The sequence below is a fragment of the Danio rerio genome, chromosome 20, assembly GCF_049306965.1.
Source record: "Danio rerio strain Tuebingen ecotype United States chromosome 20, GRCz12tu, whole genome shotgun sequence".
Taxonomy (NCBI): Eukaryota; Metazoa; Chordata; class Actinopteri; order Cypriniformes; family Danionidae; genus Danio; species Danio rerio.
This window is the reverse complement of record NC_133195.1, coordinates 2,354,970-2,368,322: the sequence shown is the minus strand read 5'-3', so window position 1 is coordinate 2,368,322 and position 13,353 is coordinate 2,354,970. Positions and strand designations below refer to the sequence as shown.

The 13,353-nt window shown below is 40.1% G+C and overlaps 2 protein-coding genes across 51 annotated transcripts in view; one reads left to right on the top strand and one right to left on the bottom strand.

Annotated features, from left to right (window-relative positions):
• Window positions 1-6,516, top strand: part of wu:fi46h04 — a 132,646-nt gene extending 126,130 nt beyond the window's left edge. For 29 of the 49 annotated variants that reach the window (XM_073934019.1, XM_073934005.1, XM_073934018.1 and 26 more), the window contains 3 exons: window positions 648-728; window positions 2,662-2,773; window positions 5,618-6,516. In XM_073934019.1, coding sequence (XP_073790120.1) covers window positions 648-728; window positions 2,662-2,766 — 186 coding nt within the window. In that variant the 3' untranslated portion in view covers window positions 2,767-2,773; window positions 5,618-6,516. The remainder of the gene's footprint in view (window positions 1-647; window positions 729-2,661; window positions 2,774-5,617) is intronic. The other 20 variants (XM_073934021.1, XM_073934008.1, XM_073934020.1 and 17 more) reach the window with 1 other exon arrangement.
• Window positions 6,517-8,622: 2,106 nt separating this feature from the next.
• On the bottom strand, window positions 8,623-11,274 carry si:ch73-18b11.2. Of its 2 annotated transcripts, none has more exons than XM_068215372.1 (2): window positions 11,055-11,258; window positions 8,623-9,103 (listed from the first exon to the last, which is right to left on the bottom strand). In XM_068215372.1, exons 1-2 carry the CDS (start codon window positions 11,170-11,172, stop codon window positions 8,994-8,996), a joined length of 228 nt encoding a protein of 75 aa, XP_068071473.1. In that variant the 5' UTR covers window positions 11,173-11,258; the 3' UTR covers window positions 8,623-8,993. The 2 variants fall into 2 exon arrangements, with proteins under 2 accessions (XP_068071473.1, NP_001397258.1); NM_001410329.1 differs by having other exon boundaries at window positions 8,652-9,106; window positions 11,055-11,274.
• Between the last annotated feature and the right edge of the window lie 2,079 nt (window positions 11,275-13,353).

The following is a 13,353-nucleotide window of genomic DNA, read 5'->3' as shown; positions in this document are numbered from 1 at the left end:
CACACACAAAACCGAGATAACGCACACACCACCATGGTAACACACACACACACAAACACATAACCAAGATAACATGCACAAACACACACACACACATCACCAAGATAACACACAGACATAACCAAGATAACCATCACACATCACCAAGATATCACATACACACCACCATGGTAACACACATACACATACACACTACCATGATAACACACACTCATAACCAAGATAATACAAACACACTCACATCACCAAGGTAACACACACCACCACGTTAACACACACTCAAAACCATGGCAACATGCACACTCACGCATCATCATCAAAGTAACACACACATTACCATGGTAACACACACACACACCACCATGGTAACACACACACACACATAACCAAGATAATGTGCACAAACACACTCGCACACACATCACCAAGGTAACGCACACACACCATGGTAAAATGCACACACACACCCAATTAAGGTAACACACTAAAGCACACAAAACCATAGTAACACACACGCTGTCATTTGCATACTACCCGTTCTAAATAGAATTGTGTGTGTGTGTGTGTGTGTGTGTGTGTGTGTGTGTGTGTGTGTGTGTGTGTGTGTGTGTGTGTGTGTGTGTGTGTGTGTGTTTTCTGATGGACAGACACTAAAGGGCGGCCTGTCAGAAACTCGCATTGAGAAGCGCATCGTCATCACGGGAGACTCTGACATTGATCACGATCAGGTGAGACTCTCTCTCTCACACACACACACACACACACACACACACACACACACACTCAAACATACTGCGACACATCACACACATATACTCTCAGAAATACTCACACATACACACAGACATCAGTGGTGGAAAGAGGACTGAAAAATCATAAGTAAAAGTAATGTTGCTTTCCTAAAATGTAGTGCAGTAGAGTAAAAGCATCTGCTGTAAATTACTCACAGTAGAGTAAACAGTAGCCATCTTAAAGTACTCAAGAGTAGTGCGCATTACACTGTGAAAGACTGATGTGTTTATAGCCCGTCTCGTGTTTGGTACCCTTTCGAAAAAGTGGTACAGTACAGTTCGCTGTTAGGTACCTTTTGACAGTGGAAACAGCCATAAAAGCGTACTGAACCGAACTGAACCACTCAGGGGAAACGGGCCATTACATGCAGTTTGAGAAGGGATGTGTAAACGTAACATTCTGTAGTGCATTCAGTTATCTTCCTGTATTCCTTACTTCATTCATTCCTTTCGTTGTTTGTTCATTCTGTCGTTCGCTCTCTCTTGCTCGTTTCTTCGCTCATTCGTTTGTTTCTTCGTTCACTCGTTCCTTTGTTCGTTCTTTCCTTCATTCATTCCTTTTTCCTCCGTTCCTTCCCTGTTTCCTCTCTTCTGTTGTTTGTTTGTTCCTTCATTCGTTGCTTTCCTTTCTTTCCTCGTTCCTTTTCTTCATTCCTTCCTTCTCTCCTTCCTTCTTTTCATCCTTCCTTTCTTCCTTCCTTCCATTGTTTGTTCATTCTGTCGTTTGCTTGCTTGTTCCTTCCTTTCTTCGTTCCTTTGTTTATTCGTTCCTCCATTCCTTCCTTCGTTTCTTTTCTTCTTTTTTCCTTCTTTCCTTCCTTCTTTCCTTCCTTTTCTTTCTTCCTCCCTTCCGTTGTTTGTTCGTTCTGCCCTTCCTTTATTTATTCATTCATTCATTCATTCGTTTGTTTGTTTTTTTCCTTCATTCGTTTGTTCTTTCCTTAATTGCTATCTTTTTTTATTCACTCACTCAATCATTCTTTTATTCCTTCCTTCATTTGGTTGTTAGTGCATTTGTTTGTTCCTTCCTTCCTGCCTTCAGTTCTTCCTTCCTTCCCTCCTTCCTTCCTTCTTTCCTTCCTTCCCTCCTTCCTTCCTTCTTTCTTTCCTTTCTTCCCTCCTTCCTCCCTTCCTTCAGTCCTTCTTTCCTTCCTTCCCTCCTTTCTTTTTACTTTATTTGTTCCTTCCTTTATTCCTCCCTTCTTTTCCTTTCTTCATTAGATTCTTCCCTCCTTCCTACCTTCAGTCCTTCCTTCAGTCCTTCCTTCCCTCCTTCCGTCCTGCCGTCCTCCAGTTCTTCCTCCCTTCAGTCCTCTCTTCCTTCAGTACTTCCTTCAGTCCTTCTTTCTTCCTTCCTTCGAAGAAAACGTTTCTATTACAGCAGTTTGCGTATTTGAGATTTGTTACTTTACACCACTGACAGACACACATACAGTATACACTCAGACACACACACACATATACAGGCACACACACACAAACACACTCTGACATAAGCACACATGTCTGTCTGTGGCTGGAAGAAAAAAAGAGCTTGGGTTTTAATTAATGAACACCACGCCGGTCAGTCTGACCTGAGATCAGTGTGGTGATGTTAGCTTGTGCAGTGGTTTAAGAGTGTGAATGAGGGTCAGTTCTGTTAGTGTAGCGCATCGTGTGTGTGTTTGTGTGACGCACAGCCTTCTGATCACGCACATGAGTTACCATAGAGACCGGTTCATCCACACGTGTGTTTCCCCGTCATCTGTGTGTGTGTGTGTGTGTGTGTGTGTGTGTGTGTGTGTGTTCATTTTTTCAGTTGTTCCATTACATTTTTTTGTTTGATTTGTTTGCTTTGTTTGTTCATGTGTGTGTGTGTGGTGCGGGTCAGGCGTTGGCCCAGGCTATAAAGGAGGCCAAAGAGCAGCACCCTGACATGTCAGTGACCCGCGTGGTGGTGCACAAAGAGACGGAGCTGGCCGAGGAGGACGACTGAAGCGCAGGTAAACACTCGAACCTCCTCGTGCTCCTGCGGCCCGAGCGCTCGCTTCTCTTCCTCTCTCCTTGTGTGTGTGTGTGTGTGTGTGTGTGTCCATCTCTTTCTTTTTTCCATCTGACCAATGTTTTTGGAGATCTCAGCAGATCCGCAATCCATACACTCCACATTATAATCTGCGCATAAAGAAACAGCCAATAGTAGTTTATATGCTAATGTTAAGGGATAGTCCATGCAAACATTTTAATTAGCTGTTTCCACACTCAAGTTTTCTCCTCTGTTAAACACAAGGGAAGATATTCTGAAGAATGCTGGAAAAAAAGCAGCTGTTCACCTCCATAGAAACACTATATAAGCTGCTTTGTCCAGCATTCTTCAGAGTATCTTCTTTTGTTCTTGCATCTCTGACCTGCCGTTATCCTTAAAGTGTATAAACACAGTTGTGATTGTTTTTTTTTTTTTGTGTGAATAGTTTAAAAATATTAATTTCCTGCTAATATTTGAGACTGTTTAAGGACAGTAACACACACACACACACACACACTCACTCAGCACAATCATGTCCAAATCTACAGCTAGGGATGGCTGATGTGAAACTGTCGTTCCGACACAATGTCGAGATCCAAGTATCAACTCTGGGCTTTAATACCTCAGTTTGCTTAACTGATTCTTTGCTGAAGCTGTTGCAGAGCAATACATAAAAATGACCCCTAGGTGTCACTGTAGAGACTGATTTTGAAATGTTTCAAAGCTTAGACACGTTTGCTTCGACTGTTTCAGTGTTTCACGAAGCCTTGCTTTGCCCACCACGGCGCTCGCTGTTCTCAGACCAGCTGATGCTGTGCATCCACTGATACAGAACATCACTGTTCAGATCTGTTCTGCAGTGGGGTTTTATCATCCACAGCATCAAAACACACCACCACTTTACAAACCGCTGCTGAAGTTTGAGCCCAGATCATCATTCATCAGGGATTGAAGTGTGTTTGTGCTGCCGGCACACTATTCTTGAGATGAAGAGCTGCTTTTACCTCTCTGAGCAGCTACACTAAACCTTAGAAATGCAGAAAGTCTTGATGAAGCATGATTCACACGGGATTAGTATTATCTGGAGACCTTGTGTGATTTAGAAATTTTCCCTCTGATTTCCGTGTGGTGTTTTTGACAGTATAAGCGAGACTTTTGTTTTTCTCAGCTTTACTGACTTATCTCTCAGATACAATGTTGAGGCATTCTATGATTCAGTTCGATGGATAAAAAAAGAAACAAATATCAAAAACTAGGCTGGTTTTAACAGCAGATGCCGCTCTAGGCTATTTTTTTATAGAAGACGATGCTCTAGACTAGTTTTAACAGCAGACGGCACTCTAGGCTAGTTTTTAACAACAGATGCCGCTCTAGGCTAGTTTTTAACAACAGATGCCGCTCTAGGCTAGTTTTTAACAGATGCCGCTCTAGGCTAGTTTTAACAGTAGATGCCACTCTAGACTAGCTTTAACAGCAGACGGCGCTTTAGGCTAGTTTTTAACAACAGATGCCGCTCTAGGCAAGATTTTAACATCAGATGTCGCTTTAGGCTAGTTTTAACAGCAGATAGCACTCTAGGCTAATTTTTAACAACAGATGCCGCTCTAGGCTAGTTTTTAACAGATGCTGCTCTAGGCTACTTTTTAACAGATAGTGCTCTAGGCTAGTTTTTAACAGATGCCGCTCTAGGTTAGATTTTAACAGATAGCGCTCTAGGCTTGTTTTTAACAGATGCCGCTCTAGGCTTGTTTTTAACAGATGCCGCTCTAGGCTAGTTTTTAACAGATGCTGCTGTAGGCTAGTTTTTAACAGATGCTGCTCTAGGCTATCTTTTAACAGATGCCGCTCTAGGCTAGTTTTTAACAGATGGGGCTCTAGGCTACTTTTTAACAGATGGCGCTCTAGGCTAGATTTTAACAAATAGCGCTCGAGGCTAGTTTATAACAGATGGCACTCTAGGCTAGATTTTTACCAGATAGCGCTCTAGGCTAGTTTTAACAGATGCTGCTCTAGGCTAGTTTTTAACAGATGCTGCTCTAGGCTATTTTTTAATAGATGTCACTCTAGGCTAGATTTTAACAGCAGATGGTGCTCTTGGCTATTTTTTAACAGATGCCACTCTAGGTTAATTTTTTAACAGATGCCGCTCTAGGCTAGATTTTAACAGCGGATGGTGCTCTAGGCTATTTGTTAACAGATGCCACTCTAGGCTAGATTTGCGTGCAGACAACACTTAAGGCTTGTGTTTACCAGCAGATGGCGCTCTAGGCTAGTTTTAAACAGCAGATGGCGCTCTAGGCTAGTTTTAAACAGCAGATGGTGGTCTAGGCTAGTTTTAAACAGCAGATGGTGGTCTAGGCTAGTTTTAAACAGCAGATGGTGGTCTAGGCTAGTTTTTAAACAGCAGATGGCGCTCTAGGCGAGTTTTAATAACAGACGAAACTCTAGATTACACAAGCTGAATTCACAGGTCCAAATTTGCTAGAGATGTTGCACACTGAGGACATCTGCTGGTTAAAATGGGCTAATTCTAAAATAAATCATAAAATAATAAATCATTTGCTGGTGTGGACACAAATATAATTATTCTGATATTAATTTCCTTGGTGTGAATGAACCCTGAACAGAGCTGAATGTGTCAGTGTTATAGAGCTCATATTGCGATCATTAGGAGGAGCCATGTTCAAAACTCTCCTTTTTGTCTACATGTCTTCTCTAGATCTCTTCCTCTAGATGTCTGTTCTTCTTTCCGCTCGGTGCACATTTACTTGATGAGTAAATCTTGTGTGTGTGTGTGTGTGTGTGTGTGTTTTCTCTCTCTCAGAGCTGAAGTCGGGCTGGTCAGAGCGGGTCGCCGGTGGAGGAGGAACATCTGCATCTTCTATCATTCACAACCAGAACCACTTAGCTAACATTTGTAGCATTTTATTTTTTTAGTGTTTGTTTTATCTCTATTTTACCCCCCCTCCCCTCTCAAAAGATCGTCTTGACCATTTATGAAGACCAGATTTATGTTATTTTTATTGTCGATTAGTAATTCACATTCCTAGTTCACGGGTTTGGAGAGGAGGAGTCCTGTTGGGGCGTAATATTAATTAATAATAAGAGGAGCGTGAGCATATGAAGGTGACATGAACCATTACTGTAGGGGGCGGGGCTGATGATGGGGGCGGGACTACAGTGTAATTGTCAATTGGTTTTATAATGTCATAATGGGAAGGGATAGCACAGGATGATTGTGATTGGTGGACAGCGCTGTCAATCATTCCTCTATGCAGACCAACATTCCACTGAGAGGATGAAGAAGAACCTCTTGTACCTCTCTGAGAACCAGGTGAAACCTTACACACACACAAAACAAAAACAAGAAACCTAGGCAGCTCTATGGAAAGTTTTGATTTCCAGCCATTTTTCTGGCACCAACATTCAGATATGTATTTGTAGATCATCTTTTTTTTTTTTAATCTGCTGATTTGGTGGAGATCCCGAGTGTTTTAAATCTTTTTAGCGAAATTTTTTGATGAACAAATGAACTGCCAGCGCTGATGTTTGTAGGCCTGTGCTCCGTCTCTTTCTGTCCGCTCCTCATCCCACCCGCTGTATAGCAGTTAAACCGTAGCATTGACTCTCTTTCCTTTTTTTAAGCAGCTTTGGATGATCTGTCATGTTTTTATGCCCCACCCATTGTGTAACACTTCAAATAAAAGTTTGTTTATTCTCTAATTATGCCTGTGTGCTTTGTTGGTTCAGAGTTTTGATGTGATTGTAGTCCAACATTAATAGTTCGTTCAGTTTAACGTTAACATTGATGATTCCTGATGTTAATGTTGCAGTGAAATTAAAATGCCGCTCAAGGCTATTTTTTAAAAAGATGCCGCTCCAGGCTAGATTTTAACAGATGCTGCTCTAGGCTAGACTTTAACAGCAGATGGTGCTCTAGGCTAGGTTTTAACAGATACCACTCTAGGCTAGATTTTAACAGATGCCGCTTTAGGCTAGATTTTATCAGCAGATGCTGCTCTAGGCTAGATTTTAACAGCAGATGCTGCTCCAGGCTAGATTTTAACAGCAGATACTGCTCTAGGCTAGATTTTAACAGCAGATGCCGCTCTATACTAGTTTTAACAACAGACATCGCTCAAGGCTAGATTTTAACAGCAAATGCTGCTCTAGGCTATTTTTTTACAGATGCAGCTCTAGGCTAGATTTAACAACAGACAGCGCTCAAGGCTAGATTTTAATAGATGCCACTCTAGGGTAGATTTTAACAGATGCTGCTCTAGGCTGGTTTTTAACAGATGCTGCTCTAGGCTAGTTTTTAACTGGTGCCACTCTAGGCTAGATTTTAACAGATGCCTCTCTAGGCTAGATTTTAACAGCAGATGGTGCTCTAGGGTATTTTTTAACAGATGCCGCTATAGGCTAGTTTGTAACAGGTGCCACTTTAGGCTAGATTTTAACAGATGCCGCTCTAGGGTAGATTTTAACAGATCTGCTCTAGGCTAGTTTTTAACAGATGGTTCTCTAGACTATTTATACAGATGCCACTCTAGGCTAGTTTTTAACAGATGCCACTCTAGGCTAGATCTTAACAGATGCCGCTCTAGGCTAGAATTTAAAGGGCCATGAAACCTCGTTTCAGCAGGGTGTTTTCACTTCACGCTTGTTTTGCCAACACAACGTGGCGTCTCTGCCATCTACACTCTGACAGTAATGAATATTAATGAAGTTGCACAATAGAGCGCGCTGATTGGTTTGAACCAATCCTTACTCATGCATTAATGCATCACACTGTAAGATGTAATAAGACACACTCTGGCACAGACGTCCAGTCTGCACGCTGGAATACACGCTATTATGTCATGACCGTGACGCAGCTTCAAAAATTAGTTTCAAACCGGAAGTACGAATTTGCTTGAAATAACGCAAAAACAACCAATTTACACTTTTTAGTGAAATATAGGTGTCCTAATAGTGTTTTTAGCAGTGTGGGACACAGATACCACTGTCAACAGCTCAAAAAATGTGTTTTGGTGTTTCGTGACCCTTTAACAGCAGATGGTGCTCTAGGGTATTTTTTAACAGATGCCGCTCTAGGCTAAATTTGCATGCAGACAGCGCTTAAGGCTTGTGTTTAACAGCAGATGGCGCTCTCAGCTAGTTTTAAACAGCAGACAGTTCATATTTGTTTATGTATACAGTAGTGCTTGTTATAAACAATGTATCTGTGCTCTTCATTAATGTGTTCAATTTAATTTGTCCTCATAATCTTTATTCAAATACCATAATGTTTCCTCCCACCTTGAAACACTTCTGGTCACGTGGAATGCCTTTAGGGCTGGGCTACAACTAATAGCCCCGCTGCAAATTACTGATAGCTCCGCCCTAAATAACTTATAGCCTATCAGTTATTTAGGGCAGGGCTGTCTGTCATTGTTGTAGTTGTGTTACCGTGGCAACTGCAGTATCATCACAACAGATCATTTATTGCAGTTGTCGTTACCATAGCAACTATAATCACCACAACAGATCATTTTTTGTGGTTGCTTTGTTACCATAGCAACTGTAGAATAACCACAAATGACCATTTATTGTGGTTGTTGTGCTACCATAGCAACTGTAGGATCACCACAGCATATTTTTTATTGTGGTTGTTGTTACCATATCAACTATAGAATCACCACAATGGACTATTTAGTGTCGGTGCTACTATAGCAACTGTACAATCACTACAACGGATCATTTATTGAGATAGTTGTGTTACCATAGCAACTATAGAATCACCACAACGGACTATGAGGTGTAGGTGTTGTTACCATAGCAACTGTAGAATCACAACAGCATTTATTGTAGTTGTTGCCATAGCAACTAGAATAATAACAACATCATTTATTGTAGTAATTGTTACCATAGCAACTGTAGAATCGCCACAGCAGACCATTTATTATAGTTGTTACCATAGCAACTGTATAATTACCATAACAGATCATTTATTGTGGTTGTTACCATAGCAACTGTAGGATCACCACAGCAGATTTTTTTTATTGTGGTTGTTGTGTAACCATAGCAACTGTTGAATCACAACAGCATATCCATTCAAGTACTGTAGTACACTACTGTGTGTATGTGTGTGTGTTTCTCCAGAGTTCTGCGGCTGTGCTTGTTTGTGTATGGTCGTGTGTGTGTTCCTCCAAAGCTCTTCATCTGGTCTTGTGTGTGTGTGGTGTGTGTCTCCTTTTCTCTGTCTGCTGTCTGAAACAATGCAGATATGCTGTTTGTCGAGGGTCTGCGCTCACGGCCAGCTGCTGCTCTGCTGAGAGACACACCAGAAACACTCGCTCAGACAAACACACACTTTACTGAAGAAACCAGAATGGGCCTTCAACAGGGTACACTGCAATGTTTACTATGAAGGAGTGAGTTGAGTTCATTCATTCATTCATTTTTTTTTTTTGGTTTAGTCCCTTTATTAATCTGGGGTCACCACAGTACATCTTGCAGTTTGTGATGCATTTTGGAAACAGGAGATGAGCCCCTCGTCTAATGCGCCACCTGGCTTGAGAAACCCGTTTAGTCATTATTTGGGTAGCACACATATTCTGAATGCCTTCGGCAGAATCTAAATGAGCCATTTTAATCTAGATTAATTCCAAGATTACAGTCAAATTAATCTAGATTTTAAAAAAATTATCTATGCCCACCTATAAAAATACATATAAATACATACCCAGGTAAAAAGTCCACTAAAATGCTCTTTATTTAAGTACACTTAGTACACTTTTCAGTAATGTACTAAAAGTGCTCTATTTTCACACACTAATTTTGTACTAAATGTACTAAAAGATAGTATTAAGTATATGTTAAGATAAACTTAATACCACCTAAGTGTACTCAAATGTGCTGTTTTGAGACACCCTGAAATTGAACTAAAATGTGCTTTTAACAAACTATATCTGTATTTAAAAAAATATATATTTAGTTACAACTAGAAATACACTTGAACCCTAATTTTAAACATTTAAATATATTTAAGAATAGCATAAAGTATAATATTAATAAATAAAAAAATATACAAAATGTGAAAGCAGCGTGCTAAAATACAATTTAAGTACACTAAGTATATTTTTTAAATAATGAACTAAAAGTGCTCTATTTTCACACTAATTTTAATTTACTAAAAGATAGTGTTAAGTATATGTTAAGATACATTTAATACCATCTAAGTGTACTCAAATGTGCTGTTTTGAGACACCATGAAATTGATCTAAAATGTGCTTTTAACAAACTATATCTGTATTTTAAAATATATATATATTTAGTTAAAACTAGAAATACACTTGAACCCTAATTTTAAACATTTAAATATATTTATGACAAATTTAAAGTATAATAGTAATATATTAAAAGAATATACAAATTGTAAAAAGTGTGCTTAATACTGTATTAAAAGTATTTTGGGAAAATATACTTCTACAATACATTACTAATAGATTTTTTATATATTAACTTATTTTAAACCTAGGATTGGTATGTAAACAGTGTATTAAAAATCAACTAATGTTGAAAGCATTTAACGCACACAATTAAAAAACACACTAATAAAACTCTGTTGGATGTTTTTTCTGTAGTGTACTTTATTGTAGAACACTAAAGATTTATTTAAGTATTGCTGATATTTATTATACTTTTGTCAAGTGTACTTAAGTCCTACTGAAGTATAAACATACTTTTAATTAGTATATTTATAGTGTAAAACCATCAAACTTTTATTTAACACAAAAAATAACAATGTGCTAAAAATGTATTTGCGGGTATTTAAGTGTATTTTAATTGCATTTAATTATGATTTTTTTTCACCTGGGTATAAATGTAGTTCATTTACTTTAGTTATTACTATTGGACTGTGGAGAGACTTTCAACCAGCACAACAACACGTGTCTGAACACGATGTGCCCCTCCAAGTAAAGTCATGACACAATTATACATTACTAACTCGTGACTTCATGTTAGTTACATTTAGCTTAAACTTAAATGTTCATTAAAACATTCATTAACAAGATGTACTAACAAGTAATTAAGGTAGCCGTTATTCACACGTGAGCTCTTGTGACTCGTGTTCTAGTTAAAGTTCTGCCTTTACTCATCATTATTCATAATAAAGTGACGTTTAGTTTGCATATTAACACATCATTATTCCTGTACTTCTGCTGAAACTATACAATGCGCCATCACAGGTCTGTATGTAGTGTTGTTGGTCTTACTGTGTGTGAGTTTGCCGCTGAAGAAAGCGATGAGGAGCAGCAGTAGCGCAGTCACAGGGAGGAAGATCCCCGTCCACAGGAACCATCCCGGCAGCTCGTCCAGAAACACAGCACTCATCAGCTCCTGCACCGCGGGAAAACTGGAGGAACACTACACAAACCCAAACAAAAAGCTGGAGGTAAAGCTGAAACCCGTGATCATTTAGAGGATTTACCGCTGCTGGTTAATGCTTGACTCAATGACCTCTGAACTCAGGAGTGTGTGTGTGTGTGTGTTATCAGAAGAGCAAATTGCATCAACAGAACACACAAACACACACGTCAGTATTCGAGACGAGTCATAAATCAAAACTCCTTTCTGAACAGTACAAACATCACTGTGCCTGCAACTGAGTTTGAGTGCGTTATACTTTTCACCGGTCACTTTATTAGGTACACCTGACTAGTACCCTTTTGCCTTCAGAACTGCTTTAATCCTTCATGGCGGAGATTCAACAAGCTACTGGAAATATTCCTCAGAGATTTTGCTCCATATTGACATGATAGCATCACACAGTTGCTGCAGATTTGTCGAATCTCTCGCTCCACCACATCCCAAAGGTGCTCTATTGGATTAAGCTCTGGTGACTGTGGAGGCCATTTGAGTACAGTGAACTCATTGTCATGTTCAAGAAACCAGTCTGAGATGATTCACGCTTTATGACATGGTGCGTTATCCTGCTGGAAGTAGCCATCAGAAGATGAAGACACTGTTGTCATAAAGGGATGGACATGGTCAGCAGCAATACTCAGGTAGGCTGTGGCGTTGACACAATGCTCAATTAGTACTAATGGGCCCGAAGTGAACCGTTGATACAAGGCAGGATGGATACATGCTTTCATGTTGCTGATGTCGAATTCTGACCCGACCATCTGAATGTCACAATTGTAGGTTGTAATACATTATGCCATTCCATCTGGAAAGGATTTCAGTGGTAATACTTTTCATTTTCAGCATAACGATCCACTTATTGCAGTGAATTCCTATTTGAAGACAGAAAACGGCTGATGAAACACAGACAGTCATGAAATGGTCTCCACAGGGTCAGTCAGTCAGTTGACAGCGGCCTCTCGTGGATTTACGTGAGAACGGCAGGCATGAATTGCACTCGTGAGAGAAATTTGAGATCTCAAAATGCATACACAGCCGCCTCTGGTGCATTCACGAAAACAAACACTTTAAAAAAACGTACCTCCTGGGACCTATTTGGCGCTCTCCGGAGGTGTATATAGGGGTACATTTTCAGAATGAGCCTGGGTAGGAAATGGAAGTTCATTCATTCATTTTCTGTTCGGCTTAGTTCCTTTATTAATCTGAGGTCGCCACAGCGGAATGAACCGCCAACTTATCCAGCAACTTACTGCAGCGGATGCCCTTCTAGCTGCAAGCCATCTCTGGGAAAGGAACTGGAAGTTGCTATAGAGCAGGGTTTTTCAACGTCTAAGACAGTGGGCCTACCTTTTGAAACAACTTATCCATTGGTGCCCCCCTCCTCCCAAACATGCACACACACACACACACACACACACACACACACAAATTCTGGAGGTTTTCCTGCTACCTCATCATGCTTGGTTTCAAGGTGTCGCCGAAGTTTAGCGCGTCTCATGCTGTCATTAGCCAAAATATCTTGACAAACCACACATAAAGGTGGTGGTTCATCAGCTGGTCCTGTCCACGTAAATCCTAAACTCAAATACTGATCATCATATCGTCGTCTTTTGGGTTTAAGCCCTGAACTTGAAGGCTTTGAATCGGGGGGTCTCAGAAACCGATCCATTGCATTAGCAGCATGATTAGCAGGCATATACCTGTATTGGCGGGCTTGCCAAACAGAAGCGAATTCCCAGCTATGGCCTTCTGGGTAAAAAAGGTTTTCTTATTTTTGACGTATTATTTTTTTTAGCTTTGTTTAATTAAAACGTTTAAAAATAATAAAAAATACATATAATAATTAAACTTAATAATTATATTTTTATTATAAAATATTTTTTCCCGCGCCTCCCCTGACATGCTCTGGCGCCCCCCAGGGGAGGCGCGCCTCACACTTTGAAAACCCCTGCTATAGACTTATATTTCAGAATGGGACGTACAGTATTTACAGCTGAATGGGATATTGTTATTGAGTAGGGGGCGGGGTTTTACTTTTAATGCTCCACATTTAACTAACGAATAACTGACAGTTGGAGGGGCGTGGCTAAGCATATCGTGTACAGTATTCTTTGATGATGTCAGAGCGGAAGCACATGGGAATATTTT